The sequence below is a fragment of the Cannabis sativa genome, chromosome 2 (assembly GCF_029168945.1).
Source record: "Cannabis sativa cultivar Pink pepper isolate KNU-18-1 chromosome 2, ASM2916894v1, whole genome shotgun sequence".
Taxonomy (NCBI): domain Eukaryota; kingdom Viridiplantae; phylum Streptophyta; class Magnoliopsida; order Rosales; family Cannabaceae; genus Cannabis; species Cannabis sativa.
This window is the reverse complement of record NC_083602.1, coordinates 20,647,030-20,671,036: the sequence shown is the minus strand read 5'-3', so window position 1 is coordinate 20,671,036 and position 24,007 is coordinate 20,647,030. Positions and strand designations below refer to the sequence as shown.

Sequence of the window (24,007 nt, the reverse complement as noted above, 5' to 3'; positions counted from 1 at the left end):
GAAATCGCATATTTGTAAGAGTAATTTGCGGCGTAAATACCTAAGTTTTATGCCGAGTAGCAGATAAATACCTAAGTCGTATTTTTGGCGGTAAAAATACCTTCTATTAGAGTCTTGAAACTTCCGTAGGTACCTGGACGTTAAGTGTCAGGTCAGTGCCTACATGACACATTATGATTGGTCCAAATAAATTTATTTTTATTTTTTATTTTAAATAATCATTTAATATTTTAAAAATTAATTTTAAATTATAAAAAATAAAAATATATTTTTTTTCCCTTTTACTCTCTCTCTCTCTCTATCTTTTCGTCTTCTTCCTTCTTCATTTTTTTTTTTGAAAAATCTTCCTTCTTCATCTTCAACCTTCATTTACATATAAACTTATGACAAAATCTAAATATTTTGTCAAGATCTCAAAGTTTATGGGGTTTTGATCTTCTCTCTCAGAGCCACTAACCTGCCTATATATCAATATATATACCTATAGTTTATTTTATTTTATATATAACCTTACTGTAGTTTATTTATATATATATATACCTATATATGAAATTCGATCCTCCTTCGGCTTGATGACGACGACGACGAAGCCCCCAAAGCCTTGAAATCGAAACCCCTGCCTTCTTTCTCTCGCCCCTACCTTCACTGCTCTCTCTCTCTCTCTCTCTCTCTCTCTCTCTCTCTCTCTCTCTCTCTCTCTCTCTCTCTCTCTCTCTCTCTCTCTCTCTCTCTCTCTCTCTCTCTCTCTCTCATCGTTGTCGATACCCGTGTTCTTCTTCTTCTTCGTCTAGATTTCTGGACCCCATCAAGTCGCACACCCGTGTTGTTCTTCCTTCTTCTTCTTCAACCTAGATCTGCCCAGGAACCATGGGGTCATTGTTTTTCTCCCTCATCGGCGTCGGCCTGCGAATGCTCCTCATCGACGCCTTCTTCCTCCTCACCATCGGAGCAACCCTATTTCACCACAGTGCATCCTCCTTTTCCTCTCTTCTCGACAACCTGCGAATCAGAGGCTTGAGCATGAAAATAGTGGTTTGTGCTTTTATTTTTGGGTTTGAGTTTTTATCTATGTTTATAGATTTGTAGTTTTGGCTTGAGCATGGAGTTAATCTACCTCATTAGGGTTTCAAAATCAAAGTTTTGGCTTAAATCTGATTGTTTAATTTGTATTTTGATTGTAATATTTAGTTTTGATTTGGGATCCTAATATGAAATGTTATTTTGTAATATTCTGGGTTTGCTTAGGTTCAGTGCATGTGTTAAATAAATTTTGTATAGTTTATAAATATTTGGTTGAAGAATTTGGGTTTGTTTAGGTTTAATAATTCAAAAAAATAATTAATTTTTGATCTTGTTAAAAATCTAAATTTAGTTTGTTTAACTGGTTTCAATTTCTCAAAATTTAAGTGTATTTTTTAATTCAAAGAAAAAGCAATGAAAAAGAAATAAATTTTAAAAAGTAAAAATTAATTATATTTAGTTTTTTATTAATTTTTTATAATTTTTAAATATTTAAATAATTATTTAATAATAAATAAAAAAAATTAATGACATGGACCAATAAACGAGTGACACGTGGATCGGGACCTGGCACTTAACGACCAGGTACCTACGGAAGTTCCACACTAGTGACGGAAGGTATTTTTACCGCCAAAAATACGATTTAGGTATTTATCTGCTACTCGGCATAAAACTTAGGTATTTATGCCGCAAATTACTCTATTTGTAAACAATAATAAGTTTTGTCGGAAAAGTCGTCGGCGCTGGAAAAGTTAGCGTCGCCAAAAAGTCACCATCGCTGGAAAAAGTCACCAGAAGTAGATGTCTCAAATATAAACAAAAATAAAACCGGTTCTATAACATAATGAATGAAGATAAATAACACAAAATAACTCAAACCGGTTATAATTGAAATATAAATCGGTTCTGTAACATAATGAATAAAAATAAATAAAATAAAATAACTCGAACTAATTAAAATTAAATTAGAACTAGATCTATAACAATGTTATAATGAATAAAAACAAATAACGTGAAATAACTCAAACCGATTATAACTAAAATAGAATCGGTTATATAACATAATGAATGAGTATTTTTGTGGTAGATATGGTATGGGTGTAATTATTTGGTGGGTTGGAGCATGTTGAATGGATGTTTTTGTTAGAGCTATTTTATTTAACTGGTTTTTGTGTGAGAGTTTTTATCTTAGTTGTTTTACGGAACCAGTTTTTTTTGTCTTAAATTTTTACTAGTTGATAAATATAACCGGTTGCTTTATATTATATTTGAGTTATTGTGTGTTATTATTTGTGTTTATTTATTTTGTTATGAAACTGGTTCTTTTCATATTTATGCCTCAATATTTTTTGAAATTGATTTCCATTTTTTTTTAAAAAAAATTATAATCGGTTTTATGAGGTATTATGTGTTATGAAGTTTTTTATTGTAGAACTAGTTTTTTTTTTCTTAATTCAGTGTTTTAGGAACTGATTTCCCCTGTATTTTTTAATTGTAATCGGTTTGAATTGTTGTGTGTTACTTGTTTGTATTCATTATGTTATATAACCAGTTCTATTTTAGTTAAAACCAGTTTTGAGTTATTTCGTGTTATTAGTTTTATTCATTATAACACTGTTATAGAACGGTTCCATTTTAATTATAACTAGTTTGAGTTATTTTATGTTATTTATTTTTATTTATTATGTTACAGAACTAGTTATATTTCAATTATAACTGGTTAGAGTTATTAATTTTTATTTATAGAACCGGTTATATTTTTAGTTATATCTGAGACATTTACTTCTAGTGACTTTTCCAGTGACTTTTCTGGCGATGGTGACTTTTCTAGTGACTTTCCGACGACGGTGATTTTTCCGGTTACTTTTTCGGTACCGGCAACTTTTTCGGCACCGGTGACTTTTCTAGCAAATTTATTGTTGTTTTACAAATATGGGATTTCTACTTTTTTTTTTTACAAAAATATAGCATAAAAAAACTCATATAAATGTAAAACATAAAACATAACCCTATAATGTTATTTATTTATGCCATAAAAAAGTAAATTATACCCTCAATTTTCATCTTTATGAAAATTCCCCAATGTTTAATACAACTAAATTCGAAACTTGTGGGCCATGAATATTAGCCCTAGTCTGTTAGAACCTCAATGTTGAGGAGGAAATATTTAATATTTGCCAGTTGTACAAGCTATAAATTACGTTTATACTGTGTACATTTTACATTTATACTTTATTTTTTAAAAAAATTTAAAATCTTTTTATACTGTTTGAATTATATTTGTTATTTTTGTCACTTTTTTTTTCTTCTCAATCTAATCACACGTTACTGCTATTTGTTATCTTATCATTTCTTTTTTATTTTTTTTTATTTTTTCATTATCACCTTCATCCTTAAGCTCTTCATCTTATTTTCATTTCTTTTCACATTTTTGTTTTTCTTTTTTTGTTTGAAAAATTCAACCATGATCTAAAGGAAGATAGGAACGGGTTCTTATTTTTGAACTCCATTCCACCCTAATTTAATTATTTTCTTTTGAAAAAACATTTTTTCTTTCCATTTTTCTCTTTCTTTGATCAGCATTCCCTTGTAAATACTCGTCCTTCCCGTTAATAGATGTTACTCATTCTTGTTCTTCTTCCCCAATCGTAAAATAACCTCAAAAAGCTCTTAAAAAAAGTTTGAACAAGTCGGCAATGGGTAAGAAAGGCATTGCTAAGAAATTTTTTTTTAAGATGATCCTCCTAGCCCTACATTCCCTATTTCTTTAAATAGAAAGTTAAGAAAGTTACTAAGTGATTATGAACGTTTGAAAGCGTTTATTGAAGATTCAGATTCTAATTTTCAGAAAGAAGATGAATATGTCGAGTTTGAGATAGTTCCAAAGGTATTTAGCTTTATTTTTATTTTTTTTTATGGTTGGTGAGGTAATTGTACTTTTTTAATATGAATGTAGTTGTTTTATTTATTTAGTTTGTGTGTGTGTTTTCTGAATATTTTTTTTTTATTTATTTTATGGAATCTGTTGTTTTAATGTTATTTTAGGGTTTTTGTACGTGATTTTTTTTCTTACTGTTTTTAATTTGTGATTTTGTTAATCGTTCTCTATTTTTAAAAATTTTATTGTTTTGTTGTTTAGTATTTACTATTTGGTGTTTAGTATGTTATATTTGATTTTTTATGCTTTATACGGTTGTTTTGTTGTTGATCTAAGTTGTTTAAAAATATTTAGGGTAAGGGGAAAGTTTCTAAGTCAAAGGTTTTCTTTGATGATGATGTTGAAGTTCCCACTGGTAAAAAAATTATTGAGGTATTGTATTTTGTTTTTGGATTGTGATTTTTGTTGATTACTTTTCTTTTTGTTGTTTTGTTGTTATTTTCAGTTGTTTGATAGGATTTTTATTGCAATTGTTTTAGTATTTGAGTCCTAAGTACTTGCGCTCTAATTATTACTATTCGAAAGTTATCTATAGGATCATTTAGGATACTTTAAGAGTTTAACTCCTCCCCAAGTAGAAATGTTATCGAAACATTTATTTGATCATTAATAAACTAAATATATAAGAGCTTTAGAAATAATAAAATACAGTAATAATTAAGATAGAGATTTTCACGTAATTCTAGTATTAATTAACCTTAGTTCACGAGTCAGTCTATTAGCCTCTAAGGACGTATTTGCTATGTTTATAATATTTTGCATGAAACCCTAACTTTGTTGCTCTCTGTTTCTCTTGAAGAAGACGAAAGCTTGGAGCAATTTCAGCAGAGTTTCAGCTATCTAGGTTGTGATCCTCCTTTCGTATAGAAATAGAAGGGTATCTATAGGTAGTGAGGTGGATATGAACATGCCCATGACCCGCCTAAGGTTTCTACTCAAAGCCCACTAATGGGGTAAATTACATGCAAAAAGACCTGACTATTGGGTGTTGGAAATTATTTTACCAGGATCTAGCTTTACTAACAAGTATGTTTCATTAACATCCTAATATGAATTTCTAAAACAATGAAATAAACACATAAGGGTTTAAGAAACCTTACATTGGGTGCAGCGGAATATAATGACTCCTTCCGTTCAGATTTCTAGCCCTTGATTCCTTTCTGTAGGAGAGCATTATCAAGATCTGAATCTAGATCTCTTTCTCTCTTTCTTGAGCCCGATTCTCCTTCTTGCTGATTGGATTCTTCACAGTCTTACACACTATGATTGAGATACCACTTGATGTGTGTGGGCACTCACTCTATCACTCAAGGTTCGAAATTATGAAGAAGAAAAGAGAGGAAGTGGTTTTGACTATAGGTAGGAGGCTCAATTTTCTGAAGACAAGAAATTTCATCAACTTTAAGTGTGAGCCATCACTATCTATTTATAGGTAACCACCTAGGTTTAGGTTAGATTTAATTAGCATTAAAATAATAAAAAAATAAATGGTAAAATCTACACTAAGTGGCCGGCCATAGGAATTGGATTGGGCCCCACTTTGCAATTTTGCCATTTTGTCATTTTCCCATCTCATTTTCTCAAAAATACTAATTTTCTAATTTAACCACTTAAATGCCAATTCCAATTATTTAATAACTAAAAATTAATTATTAAATAATATTGTCATTTAATATATTTATTAATGAGACTAATAAAGTCTTTCAATTAACAAATAAACCATAGAATCTCTTTTCTTCACAATTTTGCCCTTCCTTAGTGAAAATTCATAAACTAGACATATTCTAATTTTAGAATTATAATTGATTAATTAAAATCAATTATCTGAGTCTTACAAGCAGTATGGTCTCAACTAGTATGGGGACCGTGGGCCTATGTAACCGAGCTTCCAATAAGCAGACCCAGAACTTACCAGGTAAATTCACTGACTTATTAATTCTTTGTTGCATCCACGCATAGAACTTGGAATTGCACTCTCAGTCATATAGAATGCTCTATATGTTCCACGATATAGATACGCTATTAATTATCCATTTTTATAATCCCAATAATCAATGATCCTCTATAGATGATCTACATTGCATAGGGATAAAATTACCGTTACACCCTTTCAATGTATTTTATCCTTAAAATACTTGCCACCTATAAATGATATTTTAGTGAAATAATATAATCAATAAAATGAGATCTCAATCATTTATCTCTATTTAGCAAGCTCGAACGAAATCATCGTTTCACTTCTAAATACCTATAGAAGCTATAGATTCCATATCTATGTTTAACGCTCCCACTCAATTGTACTACCATGTTTCCAAAATGTACGTATCACCCTGACCAAAAAATAGGCTTAACTAACAAATTAAAGAATATGTATAATACTCTTGAGATCGAACCTAACCATGTTAGGATTAAGATCATTTGATCTAGGATCAACTAGGTGATATTGAATTGAATAGATATTACAGTAAATTTATCATATCTAATCAAAGTTCAATATCGATTCCTTCCAATGTATACTCCATACATCCGATACTGGTAAACTTTGCCAATGCCCTGAAAAGGACATAACACTTATCCAAGGTGTAAGTATACCTATCGCTGAATATCATGCCAGTCTAAATCCAGTAAACTGACAAATCAGGGAATTAAACTTTCGAACATATAATCAATATTATATTCCACTGTGCTGACAACACTATAATCATTAACAAATACATAATTTATACATTAAATATAATCATGAAATAAATCATGTGAACCATGCAACATAAAATGTGATTTCTGATCTTTATTAGTAAATCTGATTATATTGAAATGGGTTTTATTTAGGGCACAAAACCCAACATTGGGCCCCTTACAAGGAATTATGCTTGTGCATTGCAGAACTTGACAAAAGGGGACCATTGTACGTAGTGGACACGTGTCGTCCAAAGATTTCACCTTGAAAGTAGAGATCTAGAATAATCTTTTGGAAAAAAAAGTGTATGAGGTATGCACACTACAATGTTTAGACACAGGGGACAAGATCTGATTATGTGTTAGAAAAAACATAACTATCGCTGGGAGCTCCGGGTTTGTATTGAAGGTAGACGTTTGCAATCCTTTTGGGAATCAACGTCCGTGATAAGACTTTCGAGTACCCATCTGGGTGTCGTGTGGGCAGCCTTTGAGCTGGGGCCACTCTATGTCTCTGAGTGGTAGTATGTTGTAAAGCCCGCTTAGCTAATTTGGAAATTATCAGTTAATTGGGATTAATTATGAAATTATTTATAGCTATTTAAATAATTTATGATACTGTTATTTATGTTATTCAGTAGCTTGCATATTTTGCATTTCCGGTGTCCGGTATTTTGGAACTCGGCGTTTGGCTCAGTAGAAATCACAACTTAGTATGTTAGTATTTTGGGGACGGGTTTTAGACATTGGGAATGTCGGGAATGGCCGGGAATTTAGAATTTCCCAAAAATACCCCTTTAGTATGATTTTTGTGATTTTATGGTGGAGGGGCAAATTGGTCTTTTTGCCCCAATGACTTTTGTCTTTAGTGACTTTTTATTTGAAAAATTAAATGTTTATTTCATGGTTTATTTGGCTGAAATGAATAGTGCTTAGTTAGTTTAATTCTTTTTCATTTTCACAAAATACTAAGTTTAGAAAAAAAAAAAGAAAGAAAATTTCAAGCAAAACACTCTCTTTTCTCTCTCTCTTTTTCGGCTGAAACTTGGGGTGCTTGGAGCTGGATTTTTGTGGTGATTCAAGCTTGATTTGCAAAACTCTAGTGAATTCTTGATTGTGGTAGGTGTCTTCTAGCTTTCTCCTCTTATTTTTTTAGGAAAAGTTTGATATATTGATGATGCATGCATGCTTTTGTGGCTGTTTTTATGGCTGTGTTTGGTTGTTATTTTCTGAGGTTCAAAGCATGTTTAATTGATGTTAATTGAGTTGTTTGAAGCATGATTAGTTAGGTTGTTCAAGCTTTGAGTTTTCTATGTAAAAATGTGGTTTTTGGAAGGAAAATATTGTGAATTTGTTCTGTGATGTTGCTGGATGTTCTTGTGTGTTTTCAGAGGTGATTTCAAGCTTATTTGAGTAGAATTAACTAGGTTTGGATGCATGTTAGTGGATTTAACCAAGTTTGAGTTTTGGAACTCAAAGCTTGGTCTTTAATGGTGATTTTTGTATATGTGCTTTCTGGGTGGTTTTGAGGCCTTAGATTTATTCTTTGGGGTGTTTAGAACAGGTCTGGAAAGTTTGGTACCAATTGGGGTTGAATTGGTCGAGTTATGAAAATTTTAGTTGGCTGCCTGCGAGGAACCGGAATTCCGGTTGTGCATCCGGAATTCCGGATGAGGGTTCTGAATTTTCCAGAACCGGAATTCCGGTTGGGCAACCGGTCTACCGGTTGGGGAAAATTCAGGGACCCTAATTTTCCTCGTTTTTATGTTTTCAGGGGTATTGCCATGCTTTTTATCGATAGGGAAACTTTTAGTTCCTAGTTTTAGTCCCCGGGAAGTGATTTAGCGTGTCACTTATAGCGTTGTGATTTTTATGGTTTAGGAGCCGCAATCCGCCGCTCACTTCGGTTCCAAATCGGGTTGACCGCACACCCGAAATCGGAATCCGTGTAAGATTAGTATAACAAGCATGCATATGTAGATTACATGTTTAGCGTGCATGTAGGAAGCCTCGCTAGATTACATTAGTTATGTATTTAGGCTTCGAACCATCCAACCCCGTCACGTCAGACAGCCGGAGTATGACCAAGAATGAGTATGACCGGCTCGACCGATCAGCCGACACTTGGTTGGTGGTTCGATCTATTGACCTATCCCGTCGGACAGTGCCGGAGTATGACCAAGAAATGAGTATGACCGGCTCGACCGATCAGAGGATACTTGTCAATAGTACCGTCCCCCGAACGTTCAAAACCCGCACCATGTTGGACATGGCGGTAGTGGCTCGGTACCATGTTGGACATGGCGATGGCGGGACTCGCATCGTGTTGGACACGGCAGTTAGTATTATGTATGATATTATTATGCTTTTCTTACTGAGTCTGTCGACTCACAGTTTATGTTCATGTGTAGGTAAAGGCAAGGCTATAGCTGATGGACCGTGAGCGAGCTTATGAGATTGTACATGTCGGGACGGTTAGGCCTGGAGCGTACGATCCTCGGGACAGCAAGGCTGAATTTTCGTAACTGTCGTTAGACGACTTTTAATTTTATGTAATAGTTGAACAGCTAAAACTTTTGTAAATGATTTTATAAATCGGGATCCCGAGTCTTTTGTAATATGGTTTATAAATTTAATTAAAAAGCAAAATTTTAATTAATCACGTTTTTCCATAAACCTCGTTGATTAGCAACGAGCTGCACAGTACGTTTAAAAATCACGTAATATGCCTAAGTTAGTTAGGGTGTTACAATTTGGTATCAGAGCCGCTGTGTTGTCTTCCGAAGATCGTCACGACATGTACAATCATCATCGCCAGCTAGCTCGGTTCACTGTTCGCAAGCCTTTATTGCTTTAGTAGTTTATTTTATTCAGTTATGAAAAAGAAAAGCCTGTTAGGAAGCATGTTAGTAGCCTGATAGTAGAATAGGCGCATGTTTCATTTCTAATTTCCAAATTAAGCGGCATTAGTAAGCTCGCCTTGAATACGACCTGATATGCCAACTCTTGGTATCGCAGGCGGTTCTAACTAGATGGACGCCAGGCGGACTACCAGGAGTCAGGGCAACTCCGTAGGGTCGAATCAAGGACAGGGAGCCCAGTTTCCCCCACCTGCCAGGGGCCGAGGTAGAGGTCCCCGAGGCAGGGCTCGTGGCCGGGGTGATGAGAACCCGCCACAGCCGCCTGTGCTCCCCGCCGATCGTGGAGCCCCGAATCCGGGAGTTGCGGTTTGCGGAGATGCAAGCCCGGATCGAAGAACAAGACCTCGAGATTCGTAGGTTGAGACAGCAGGTGCTCCCGCAGCCCCGTGCCCATAGTTCCAAAGTGGCACCGCCCCCGCCGCCTGTGCCGAGATAGTGGTGGCGGCCCATAGATTGGAACCTCTGTATGAGCGGTTCCGGAAGCAAGCACCTCCGGTATTCCTGGGAGGTCCGGATGTAATGAAAGCCGAGCAGTGGCTGACGGTGATTACCAGAATCCTGAATTTCATGGGTGTCACCGGTAACGACAGAGTAGTGTGCGCCACGGTTCAGTTCCAGGAGGATGCCCTGGTATGGTGGGACATGGTGTCTCAGATCCATGACGTCACCACCATGACCTGGGAAAGGTTCCAGGAACTCTTTAATGCGAAGTACTATAATGAGGCGGTCAGAAGCGCCAAGAGGAAAGAGTTCGTTCACCTGACCCAGCGGGAGAACATGAGCGTCACTGAGTATACTACTCAGTTTGATCGGTTGGCGAGGTTAGCCTCGGGAATTGTGCCGACCGACTTCAGCAAGAAGGAGAAGTATCTGGACGGGTTGAATCCCAAGATCAGGCATGACCTGATGATCACCACAGACGACAAGACCACCTATGCTCGGATGGTGGAGAAGGCACCGCGAGCCGAGGGCGCGGTGGGGTGCATGTCGAATCCGCCGCATCTCGGCTAGTGGCGGAGCTCCTACCCCTCCCGCATCGTGCTATAGCAGGGGGAGTAGTGGTTCAGCCCATTGATCGTAGGAAGAGGGCACCCATCGGCTTCCGGCGGCCGAGTCGAACAAGAGGTTCCCGGGGAACTGCAATCAGGAGTCGTCCCGGTGGTACTGAGACCCGATTCTCCTATCCCGAGTGCCCTAGCTGCAAGAGGCACCATCGGGGCGAAGGCAAAGGTCGTGGGATGCTTCCATTGTGGCATGCCCGGACACTTCAAGAGGGAATGTCCCCAGGCTCCGACCGCAGGCACCGAGAGCTCCAGCGATACCCACTCCAGCCAGGGTATTCGCTATCACGCAGCCGATGCGTATGCCACCCATCGCCTGTCACAGTCGCCTTTTTATTAACAACTCGCTATATTCGCGTCGTTTGATTCGGGGCTACACATTCTTATGTGGCGGCCGCAGTCTTTAGTAAATTGGGTAGACCCTTTGATAGATATGAATCGTGGTTTGGAACCCCGTTACACGCGAGAATTGGTTATCTCCAATAGGTGGATTAGGTCTATGCCGATCAGGATAGATGGTAGAGAGTTAAGCGCTGATCTGATAGAGATGAGCTTAGTCGAATTCGATATTATTTTAGGAATGGATTTCCTATCTAAATATTCGGCGAGCATTGACTGTAAAAGGAAGATGGTGGTCTTCCAACCGGAAAGTGAAGAACCGTTTGTATTTGTGGGTTCGGTTCAGGGATCTCGGATCCCGGTGATCTCGGCTATGTCAGCGAGAGAATTATTGCACGGCGGGTGCTTAGGGTTTCTGGCCGTGGTGGTGGACACCACTCGGCCAGACACCATTCGGCCAGAGGACATCAGAGTGGTTCGGGAATTTTTGGACGTCTTTCCCGAAGAACTTCCAGGGTTACCACCTCAGCGGGAGATTGATTTTGTAATCGACTTGGCACCAGGGGTGGAACCGGTTTCCAAAGCCCCGTATAGGATGGCTCCAGCTGAACTTAAGGAATTAAAGATTCAGCTCCAAGGGTTGCTTGACATAGGGTTCATTCGGCCCAGTGTGTCACCCTGGGGAGCCCCGGTTTTGTTCGTCAAGAAGAAGGATGGATCTATGAGGATGTGCATCGACTACAGAGAATTGAACAAGCTGACGGTGAAGAATAAATATCCATTACCTAGGATCGATGACTTGTTCGATTAGCTTCAGGGGAAGACGGTCTTTTCTAAGATTGATCTCCGTTCGGGTTATCATCTGTTGAGGATCCGAGAGGAGGACATTCCAAAGACGGCTTTCCACACTAGGTATGGACATTACGAATTCCTGGTTATGTCATTCGGACTAACCAATGCTCCTGCAGCATTCATGGACCTGATGAATAGAGTATTCAAGGATTTCCTCGATATCTGTGTAATTGTGTTTATCGACGACATCCTCGTATACTCTCAATCAGAAGAGGAGCATGAGTTACATCTTCAGATGGTACTGCAACGACTTCGAGAACATAAACTCTACGCCAAGTTCAAGAAATGTGAGTTCTGGTTGTCTCAGGTGTCCTTCCTAGGGCACATTGTGAGTAAAGATGGGATCAAGGTGGATCCCGGGAAGATTGAATCCGTCAGGGATTGGCCGAGACCGAGGACAGTGACAGAGATCAGAAGCTTCTTGGGATTAGCTGGGTACTACCGTAGGTTCGTGGAGGGGTTCTCCAAAATTTCAATGCCCCTAACCGAGCTTACAAAGAAGAATCAGCGGTTTATCTGGTCAGATAAATGTGAAGCTAGCTTTCAGGAGCTGAAGCAGAGGTTGATTACTGCTCCGGTACTAGCTTTGCCTTCGGACAAGGAGAAGTTCGTAGTCTACTGTGACGCATCCAAACAGGGTTTGGGGTGTGTATTGATGCAAGCCGATCGGGTTATCGCTTATGCCTCCCGTCAGTTAAAGGATTATGAACAGCGATACCCGACTCATGATTTAGAATTGGCCGCAGTGGTTTTTGCACTGAAGATTTGGCGGCATTACCTTTACGGGGAGAAGTGTGAGATCTATACCGACCATAAAAGTCTCAAGTATTTCTTTACTCAGAAAGATTTGAACATGAGACAAAGGCGTTGGTTGGAATTAGTGAAGGATTACGATTGTGAGATCCTCTATCATCCCGGAAAAGCCAATGTAGTGGCCGATGCCCTGAGCAGAAAGGGGCCCGGGCAAGTAGCTAGCATGGTTCAGATCTCACCTCAGCTAGCTGAGGATATGGTTAGATCCAGCATTGAGTTTGTGGTAGGTCAGCTTCACAACTTGACGCTGCACTCTGATCTATTAGAAAGAATAAAAGTCGCTCAGATGACAGATCCGGAGTTAGTGAAAATCCGAGATGAGGTGTTGGCTGGTCAAGCCAAGGACTTTTCGATGTCAGATAGTGGGATGCTTTTGTATAAAGCCAGGGTTTGTGTTCCGAACAGTGTGGAACTGAGAAATGAGATCTTTGAGGAGGCTCATTCTACCCCGTATTCTCTGCATCCCGGCACCACCAAGATGTACCAAGACTTGAAACCGTACTTCTGGTGGAGCGGTATGAAGAAGAATTTAGTAGAATTCGTATCGAGATGCCTCACGTGTCAGCAGATTAAGGCTGAACATCAGAGACCAGCAGGGTTGTTGCAGCCTCTAACCCTACCAGAATGGAAATGGGAAGATATTACGATGGATTTTGTGGTCGGGTTACCTAGGACCACGGGTTTATTTGATTCCATCTGGGTAGTGGTGGATCGATTTACGAAATCGCTCATTTTCTCACGGCCGAACAATATTTACAAAGTGGATCAGTTGGCAGAGTTATATGTCAGGGAGATAGTGAGACTTCACGGGGTACCGAAGTCTATAGTTTCGGACAGGGATCCGAAATTCACCTCCAAATTTTGGCAAAGTTTGCAACGGGCAATGGGTACAAAGCTAAAATTCAGTACAGCATTCCATCCTCAGACAGATGGTCAGTCCGAAAGGACAATTCAGATATTGGAGGATATGTTGAGAGCTTGTGTTATGGACTTTGAAGGCTCATGGAGTAAGTATCTACCGTTAATAGAATTTTCGTACAACAACAGTTATCAGAGTACGATAGGGATGGCTCCCTATGAACTGTTATACGGTAGGAAATGTAGATCCCCTATCCACTGGGATGAGACAGGGGAGAGGAAATACCTAGGTCCAGAGTCAGTTCAGCGGACCAATGAGGCGATAGAGAAAATAAAAGCTAGAATGCTTGCCTCACAGAAAGGCATGTAAGAGTTACGCAGATCCGAAACGCAGAGATGTTGAGTTCCAAGTAGGGGAACATGTGTTTTTACGAGTATCTCCGATGAAGGGGATTAAACGTTTCGGGAAAAGAGGCAAGTTATGCCCTAGATTTACAGGACCTTTCGAGATTCTCGAGAAGATAGGTCATGTGGCATATCGGTTAGCATTGCCTCCAGCCTTATCAGCAGTGCACAACGTATTCCATGTCTCAATGTTGAGAAAATACGTTTCAGACCCCTCTCATATACTCAGTTATGAGAGTCTTCAGCTTCAGCCAGACATGTCATATGAGGAACAACCAGTGCAGATCCTGGATAGAAAGGATAAAGTCCTTCGGAATAAGACCATGGCATTGGTCAAAGTTCTCTGGAGAAACAGTAAGGTGGAAGAAGCCACCTGGGAGCTAGAGTCAGATATGAGAGCTCAATATCCAGATTTATTCAGGTTAGATTTCGGGGACGAAATCCTTTTTAAGGGGGGGGATAGTTGTAAAGCCCGCTTAGCTAATTTGGAAATTATCAGTTAATTGGGATTAATTATGAAATTATTTATAGCTATTTAAATAATTTATGATACTGTTATTTATGTTATTCAGTAGCTTGCATATTTTGCATTTCCGGTGTCCGATATTTTGGAACTCGGCGTTTGGCTCAGTAGAAATCACAACTTAGTATGTTAGTATTTTGGGGACGGGTTTTAGACATTGGGAATGTCGGGAATGGCCGGGAATTTAGAATTTCCCAAAAATACCCCTTTAGTATGATTTTTGTGATTTTATGGTGGAGGGGCAAAATGGTCTTTTTGCCCCAATGACTTTTGTCTTTAGTGACTTTTTATTTGAAAAATTAAATTTTTATTTCATGGTTTATTTGGCTGAAATGAATAGTGCTTAGTTAGTTTAATTCTTTTTCATTTTCACAAAATACTAAGTTTAGAAAAAAAAAAAGAAAGAAAATTTCAAGCAAAACACTCTCTTTTCTCTCTCTCTTTTTCGGCTGAAACTTGGGGTGCTTGGAGCTGGATTTTTGTGGTGATTCAAGCTTGATTTGCAAAACTCTAGTGAATTCTTGATTGTGGTAGGTGTCTTCTAGCTTTCTCCTCTTATTTTTTTAGGAAAAGTTTGATATATTGATGATGCATGCATGCTTTTGTGGCTGTTTTTATGGCTGTGTTTGGTTGTTATTTTCTGAGGTTCAAAGCATGTTTAATTGATGTTAATTGAGTTGTTTGAAGCATGATTAGTTAGGTTGTTCAAGCTTTGAGTTTTCTATGTAAAAATGTGGTTTTTGGAAGGAAAATATTGTGAATTTGTTCTGTGATGTTGCTGGATGTTCTTGTGTGTTTTCAGAGGTGATTTCAAGCTTATTTGAGTAGAATTAACTAGGTTTGGATGCATGTTAGTGGATTTAACCAAGTTTGAGTTTTGGAACTCAAAGCTTGGTCTTTAATGGTGATTTTTGTATATGTGCTTTCTGGGTGGTTTTGAGGCCTTAGATTTATTCTTTGGGGTGTTTAGAACAGGTCTGGAAAGTTTGGTACCAATTGGGGTTGAATTGGTCGAGTTATGAGAATTTTAGTTGGCTGCCTGCGAGGAACCGGAATTCCGGTTGTGCATCCGGAATTCCGGATGAGGGTTCTGAATTTTCCAGAACCGGAATTCCGGTTGGGCAAATTGGGGAAAATTCAGGGACCCTAGTTTTCCTCGTTTTTATGTTTTCAGGGGTATTGCCATGCTTTTTATCGATAGGGAAACTTTTAGTTCCTAGTTTTAGTCCCCGAGAAGTGATTTAGCGTGTCACTTATAGCGTTGTGATTTTTATGGTTTAGGAGCCAGTAATCCGCCGCTCAGCTTTAGTTCCAACAAGTTGACCGCACACCCGAAATCTAATCCGGTAAGATTAGTATAACAATATGCATATGTAGATTACATGTTTAGCGTGCATGTAGGAAGCCCGCTAGATTACATTAGTTATGTATTTAGGCTTCGAACCATCCAACCCTGTCACGTCGGTGACAGTCGGGAGTATGACCAACAGCCGGAGTATGACCGGTTCGACCGATCAGGCTGACACTTGGTTGGTGGTTCAGTGCTATTGACCTATCCCGTCGGTACAGGCTGGAGTATGACCAGCAGCCGGAGTATGACCGGTTCGACCGATCAGGAGGATACTTGTCAATAGTACCGTCCCCTGAACGTTCAAAACTCAGTACCATGTTGGACATGGCGGTAGTGGCTCAGTACCATGTTGGACATGGCAGTAGCGGGACTCAGTATCGTGTTGGACACGGCAGTTAGTATTATGTATGATATTATTATGCTTTTCTTACTGAGTCTGTCGACTCACAGTTTATGTTCATGTGTAGGTAAAGGCAAGGCTATAGCTGATGGACCGTGAGCGAGCTTATGAGATTGTACATGTCGGGGCGGTTAGGCCTGGAGCGTACGATCCTCGGGACAGCAAGGCTGAATTTTCGTAACTGTCGTTAGACGACTTTTAATTTTATGTAATAGTTGAACAGTTAAAACTTTTGTAAATGATTTTATAAATCGGGATCCCGAGTCTTTTGTAATATGGTTTATAAATTTAATTAAAAAGCAAAATTTTAATTAATCACGTTTTTCTATAAACCTCGTTGATTAGCAACGAGCTGCACAGTACGTTTAAAAATCACGTAATATGCCTAAGTTAGTTAGGGTGTTACATATGTCTTCCGTGTCCATGAAGCTAAAATAAGGCAAGGTGGATCTCCGCATTCTGCTTGGGCTTAATATGTCCCGAATCAGTGAAGCTTCTCCATGCCTTGCTTTATTTGTGGGGTTTTAATTAGGGAGATCATAAGATAATCTCTTTCTTTTGTGCCACATGTCACTTGCTCAGAAACACAGATAATATTTACCTGCAAGCTTCTGAGACACTTTGAGTTGTGGGAGCTTCCTATATTCTTTTGAATATTGGAGATGAGTTTTCGACATGTGGTGATTACTTGGAATGTGGATGTGTCCTTTTTGAGAGCAGTTACCAACTGAGGGTTCAAGTACCAATGCTGTTGTTGACGTGGCACACAGGAGGTATCTTTATTGCATCTATTTACTAATATGCACGTGCAGGGGGAACGTTTGCTAAAGAAAATTGCAATGATGGCAAGTCGATTGAGATGACCCTTTTTTAATGCACGTTGGACTCGAGGCATGCAATGATGAAAACTGAATGCTTTGAGTAGGTTTTTAAATGCCATCTTTTCAACTTCCCATCTATTGGATCAAATCATGCTTTTTGAGATTGAGGATATGGGCCATTCATTTCAAATTGTATGGATCTGGCCGAAGTATAAATAGATTTCTTAGGCCCACTTTTCCTTTTTTCATTACTTTAGACCTTCAAAACCTCCATTTTTGAATTCCAAGATGCCTTCGACTCTTTAATTCAATACTTTCTAAACCTTTTTTAGCCAGCTTTCCGAATGCAAAGCTGTTAAACCTCGCTCTAATTCAACCCTAGCCCGATGAGGATTTTGACATGCAAGCCGACTACGATCGCGTGATCGACTAGGTTCAACACTCTTGGGCAGATTCCCACAAAAATCTTTCATTCCCCACTCATATACCAAGTAAGTATCCTGATGTTTTATTGAAATTTTCTATTTCGTATCTAGGATAGAAATGCTTTGTTTAAGCTAGGTCTAGGATATCTGGTATGTGTAAATGGTGGAATGATGCTCGTAGAATTACATTTTCTAAGACACATTTATGGTGAAATCGTTGCGCCATGGGAGTGTTGATAGTGTTTAAATAATTAGGTTTATGGTAATTTATGCTCCATAGACATTTGGATGTTCTTAGGATTTTTGGATTAGGGTTTGAACCATGCACGATGAACCTTCGAGTGAGTACTAGATCTATTTATTCGTCTATTTAGAGTTGTTAGGTGTCTGAAAGGGCTTCGCGTTTGAAATTTTTGCATGAAACTTGCTTTGGTTTTCTTTCTGGTATTCCGATCTGTCACTTTGTGTCGCCTGGCAAGAACAGTCTTCTAAGAGTGATAGGTCCATTTGGGACCTTTCCAAGCAATTATAGGGGAGGCCTTCCCCGATGCCCATACTGTCATTTGGATAATGGGTGTCTAATTGCTTGGTTTCTCTTTTTTTTTTTTTTTTTTTTCATTTTTCCAATGATGGATTTGAACCAAGATTTCCATCTTAAGGCAGTGGAAATTGAGGAAAATCCAGCTGGTGCTTCTATGGAGGAGGTGGCACTGAGGGAGTTCTAGTGGAGGCCCTTGTCTAGGAACTTTAACAAAATAGTGCTATGGAGACTACTCCGAAGGCTGGTGGATACAGGGTAACCCAAAAATCCAAAGGAAAAGGGAAGGTTAAGACACAGCCTCCTGCCCCTGTGTTTAATGCCTCCATCTAGGAGATGGACTAGAAAATCAATAGCTTTTGTTCATACTTTATGTTTTAATTAGACTGTACAAAATTTCTTAATTAATAAATTGACCCCAAAACCTCTTTTCTTCATAATTAAACCCTTGCTTAGTGAAAATTCATAAATAAGACATAGTTTAACTTTAAAATTATAATTGATTAACTAAAACTAATTAACTGAGTCCGCAAGCAGTATTATCTCAACTAGTGAGGGGACCATGGGCCTATATAACCGAGCTTTCAATAAGTAGATCTATAATTTACCAAGTAAATTCTTTAACTTATTAATTTTACCTTGCGCCACTATAGATTTGGAATTGAATATCACTCTCAATTATATAGAATGCTTAATATGTAACACAATATAGATACGTTATGATTATCTATTGTTACAATCCTAATAGTCAATGATCCTATATAGATGATCTACATTGAATAGGGATACATTTACCATTCTACCCTTTAATGTATTTTGTCCTTAAAATACTTAGTTACCTATAAATGATACTTCAGTAAACTAATATAATTACTGAAATGAGGCCTCAATCATTTATCTCTATTCAGCCAAGCTCGAAGGAAATTATTGTTTCACTTTTAAATACTTATAGCTATAGATTCCATATCTATAATCAGTGCTCCCACTCAATTGAACTACTATGTTCCCAAGATGTAAATATCTGCTAGAACCATAGGTTAATATCCACAAACAACTTGAAGAACATAAATAATACAACTAAGCTGAGCCTAACCATATTAGGATTACAATCCATAGACCTAAGATCAACAATTGATATTGACTTAGAAAGATATAACGGTAAGTTTATGATATCTTATCCAAGATCAATATCGGTGCATTCCAATGTATACTCCATGCACCTGATACTTGTAATCTTTGCCAATACCCTGGAAAGGACATAACACTTATCCAAGGTGTAAGTATACATCACACACTGAACTGACAAATCATGGGAATTAAACTTTTAAACATATAATCATGATTATATTCCACTGTGCTGACGACACTATAATCATTAATAAATATATATTTATATATGTTCTGGACTTAATAGAATTTATATATTAAACATAATCATGAAATAAATCATGTGAACCATGCAACATAAAATAATTTCTGGTCTTTTATTAATTAGTAAGTCTGATTATATTGAAATAAATTTTATTTAGGGCACACAACCAGGTGGAAGCTGACCATTATTTAGTAAATACATAAAATAAAGTTTATCCTTTAGTTATCAATTAAGCTATCAATTAAGAAGCTAAATTGAAAGCAAAATTATTTCTTGCTTTCTCTCTCTCACTTTCAGCTCACAAGAACCAAAAGAAAGCCAGTCAACCTCACCAATTTTTAGAGATTTCACCAAGGAATTGAAGTGGTTTTAGTAAAGGTAAACCTTAGAAAACTCTCATCCTTTGAATTTTTGAGGTTTTACTAGGTTTAAGCATGCAAATTGGGAATTAGTTTCTGTCTGAGTTAATTGAGTGATGTTTTAGTTTTTGGGTTAATTCTAAGTTACTTGGAGCTAGTTTGAGTGATTTTTAATGGGGTTTTGAGTGGTTGAGCAAGTTTGAGTTCAAGAACTCAAACTTGGCTTAACAATGGGAGTTTTTAAAATTCTACATATTTTGGGGTTTTGTTGCTTGGAACTAGTTTGTTATGTTATTATTAGGTGATCTGGAGCTTGTGTTGAAGTTTGGGATCAAATTGGGTTATTTTGATACTTTTTTATTATCTGCAGCCAGGGGCGGACGTACATGTATATGTACTGTGGCCTTGGCCACCCCCAAACTTTCATAATTGTTGATTATTACCCTTTTATTTATGTATAGATTTTTTTTTTCTATTATGTAAAACAATATCCACCTTTATTATCTATATCTATAAATAATTTTGGGACCCACTTTTAGAAAAGTCAAATTATATATTTAAAAGAGAAGTTATCTTCTTTTTTTTATCGTTTCTTTTTGAATAAATATTTATTATTTAATATTATATTTATTTAACTATTACCATTTATATTCAAAGCCCACTACTTTTATCTTTTCTTTAGGCAAAAAAGAAAGAGAAAGTGGCAACAAAAAAAAATAGATTAATCTTTAGGTTATTTCCATTTCACATTTAGCAATTCAAAATTTTTGGGGCAAGAGACTATTCTGCAGTAAAAGGTATTCACATTGAAATTAATTTTTTTTTGCTATTCTATTATTTATATGCATACAGAAAATAGTGTGTGTATATATATAATTTATTAATTGATTATAATTTTGAATTGACATTAGAGATCCACTCGTCAGCTTCCACTTGACATACAATATAAAAGATTGATATCTAAACAAAGGTATGTCATAAATTCTAAATTCTAAATTTTAAATTTGTTCTTTACAAATGGTTATGTATTTCAATTTCATTATTTTATTGATTATAACTTATATATAAAAGAAATTGAGTTAATTACTACTACAGTAATTAAAAAAATCTACAATTAAAAGACTGTTTTCTTCTTATTTTGAATTATATGATTAAATTTTTTTGATCTATATGATATATTTTTTAATTGTGATATTTATACCCTTCTTTTACATGATAGACTTTTAATTGTTTAATTGAATAAAAGTTCAATTTAAAATGAGTTTTTAATTTTGTATTTGATGTTTTTTTTGTTGTTAGGATGTTATTTATCTATAATAGGTTTTGTTAATAATTTGATTAAGTTATATCATTATGTGATTTTTTTATATGTAGATGAGAAAACCAGCTACAATCGACACATTTTTTAAGAGAAAAAATAGTGAAGCTTCTACATCTAATGTGTCATCAATTTCACCTGTAGATATTGATCATGTAAATTTTGAAAATCGCTCTGCAAAATCTTTAAGACTTGACATTAAAGAAGGATTTGATATCAATTCGTTAGAGCGTGATCCTGGAATATGCCCACCAATATGGGAGTATCCTCCTGAGAAGCGTGATGAAGTCCGTAGAGCTTATTTTAAAGCTTGTCCATATCAGATTATACTTTCTAGCTATCAAAAATCGGAGAAAGCACATTCACGTAGTTTTTAGTCATCCTGGTTTAAGCTATTTCCATCGTGGTTGGAATACTCTCCTAAAGTAAATGCAGTATTTTGTCTACCATGCTTTCTATTTTATGCTAAAGATGGAACCTCTGGATTAGATGCGTTTACTATTAACGGATTTCGATCATGGAATAAGGTGAGAGGAAAAAATTGTGCATTTGTAGCACATATTGGAAAAGATATAAATTCTCCTCATAGAAATGCTGAGAAAGCACTTGCTGATCTTATGAACCAACCAGCATATGTTGCAAGAAGGTTTGCAAACTTCACATCATAAGAAATTGCTGAACATAGACTTCGCTTGAAAACTTCAATTGAGGGAATTAGGTGACTTACATTTCAAGCATGCCCTTTTAGAGGTCATGATGAATCTAAAACATCAATTAATCATGGAAACCTTCTAGAGTATTGAGTTTCATAAGTTCTTATAATGATAAGGTAGCAGAAGTTTTGGATAAAGCTCCACGAAATGCCACATATACATCACCAACAACACAAAAACAAGTTTTGCATGTCTTGGGGAATAAAGTGAGGAATGCAATTCGTGAAGAAATTGGTGATGCAAATTTTTCTATAATAGTTGATGAAGCACGAGATGAATCTAAGAAGGAGCAAATGTCAATTGTTTTGAGATTTGTTGACAAAGATGGTTGTGTGCAAGAGCGTTTTTTTGGGCTTATTCATGTCAAAGACACTGTTGCTTTAACATTAAAATAAGGTATTTTCTCTATCCTCTCAAATCATAGTCTTGATGTTCATTCCATTCGTGGACAAGGTTATGATGGTGCAAGTAACATGCGTGGTCAATGGAACGGTTTACAAGCTTTAATTTCAAATGAATGTCCTTATGCTTATTATGTTCATTGTTTTGCACATCGTTTGCAATGAGCATTAGTTGATGCATCTAGAGAATTTATTCTTGTCCATCAATTTTTTACAAAGTTGAACTCTATTGTTAATATTGTTAGTGCATCGTGTAAGCGTAATAACAAACTAAGAATTGCTCAAGCTGCAAATGTTGCTCATTTACTTGAGATGGGTGAACTAGAAAGTGGGAAAGGGCTTAATCAAATTGGTTCTTTACAAAGGGCTGGTGACACTCGTTGGAGTTCTCACTTGAAATTTATTTCTAGTTTGATAAAGATGTTCAGCGCAACATGTGAAGTTTCATTAAATATTATTGAAGACGGCACTACTTTTGCTCCACGAGGAGATGCAGATGCAGCTTATGAGGCGGTAACTTCATTTGAATTTGTTTTCATTTTGCATCTCATGAAAAAAATTCTAGAGATTTCTAATATACTCTGTCAAGCTTTGCAACTTCAGTCTCAAGATATTTTAAATACAATGCATCTTGTTTCATCTACTAAGATTCTCATTCAAAAATTAAGAGAAGATGGATGGAATGAATTAGTTGATGAGGTGAAATCCTTTTGTGAACCTATTAATATACTTGTGCCCAATTTTAATGCTCATTATACTGCGAGAAGAGGAAGAGCTCGCGGTCAACAAGGTGTCATTACAGTGGAGCATTATTATAGAGTTGATATCTTCAATGCAGTGATAGACTTTCAACTGCAAGAATTAAACAACAAATTCAATGACAACACAGTAGAGTTACTCATTCTTAGTTCAGCTCTAGATTCGAGAGAGATGCGTGTATCATTCAGAGTTGATGACATTTGCAAATTGGTACAAAAATTTTACCCAAGAGATTTCACAGAATACGAAATGATACATCTAAGGACGCAATTTGAACATTTTGATCATGTGCGAAATATTCCTGATTTTATAGTCTTAACAACTATCTCTGATTTATGTCAGTGGCTGGTAAAAACTAGAAAAGCAGAAGTTTTTCCACTTGTGTATAAAGTGGTAACTCTTATTCTTACACTTCCAGTTTCTACAGCTACAACAGAGCGATCGTTTTCAGCAATGAATTTAGTGAAAACTACACTCCGCAACAAGATGGAAGATGAATTTTTAAGTGATTGTTTGCTAGTGTATATTGAAAGAGAAACTGCTAAAAAATTTAGTATAGATTCAATTATAGATGATTTTCGTGACATGCAAGAGAGACGTTCTGTATTTTAATTTAATTATGAATTTAATAATATATTTTTTTTTTTCAAAAAAATATTAAGTTTTACTATAGTTTGGCCCCCCCTCAGATAAATTCCTGGCTCCGCCCCTGTCTGCAGCAAAAAATGGCAGACCATTTCTAAGAAAATGGTCTGCTATTTTTACCAGAAGAGAACCTAGAAAAATAGCTTGTTATTTTTACAGAAACGACCTACCATTTATTAGGCAGTTTTCTTGTAATATCATTTTTTTTGTGTTTCTTCGATATTTAGGGATTTTTCATTCGATTTATTGAAAGAGAAACTTTTAGTTTTGAGTTGAGGTCCCTAAAAATATCTTAGAAAGTTAATTACCCGTTTGACGTGATTGTGACATAGAGCCTCTGTTCAGCACATGATTTTCCATTCAGATCGACCAACACGCTTGAATTTGGAAACTAGGTTAGATTAACAGAAAATATGTATATGTATGTGTGTATGTATATAAATTGCATTCAAGTTATGTTAGTCATATGCTACCAACACTAGTATAGTAGTGGTACAGA

At 36.7% G+C, this 24,007-nt stretch overlaps 1 protein-coding gene across 1 annotated transcript; it reads left to right on the top strand.

Annotated features, from left to right (window-relative positions):
* Positions 1 to 3,716: 3,716 nt before the first annotated feature.
* LOC133034190 (uncharacterized) lies at positions 3,717 to 23,475 on the top strand. Its single transcript, XM_061109231.1, has 7 exons — positions 3,717 to 3,720; positions 3,849 to 3,907; positions 4,253 to 4,330; positions 21,047 to 21,356; positions 21,462 to 21,636; positions 21,786 to 22,077; positions 22,324 to 23,475. The coding sequence occupies exons 1-7, from the start codon at positions 3,717 to 3,719 to the stop codon at positions 23,473 to 23,475; spliced, it is 2,070 nt and encodes a 689-aa protein (XP_060965214.1).
* The last annotated feature ends 532 nt before the right edge of the window (positions 23,476 to 24,007 follow it).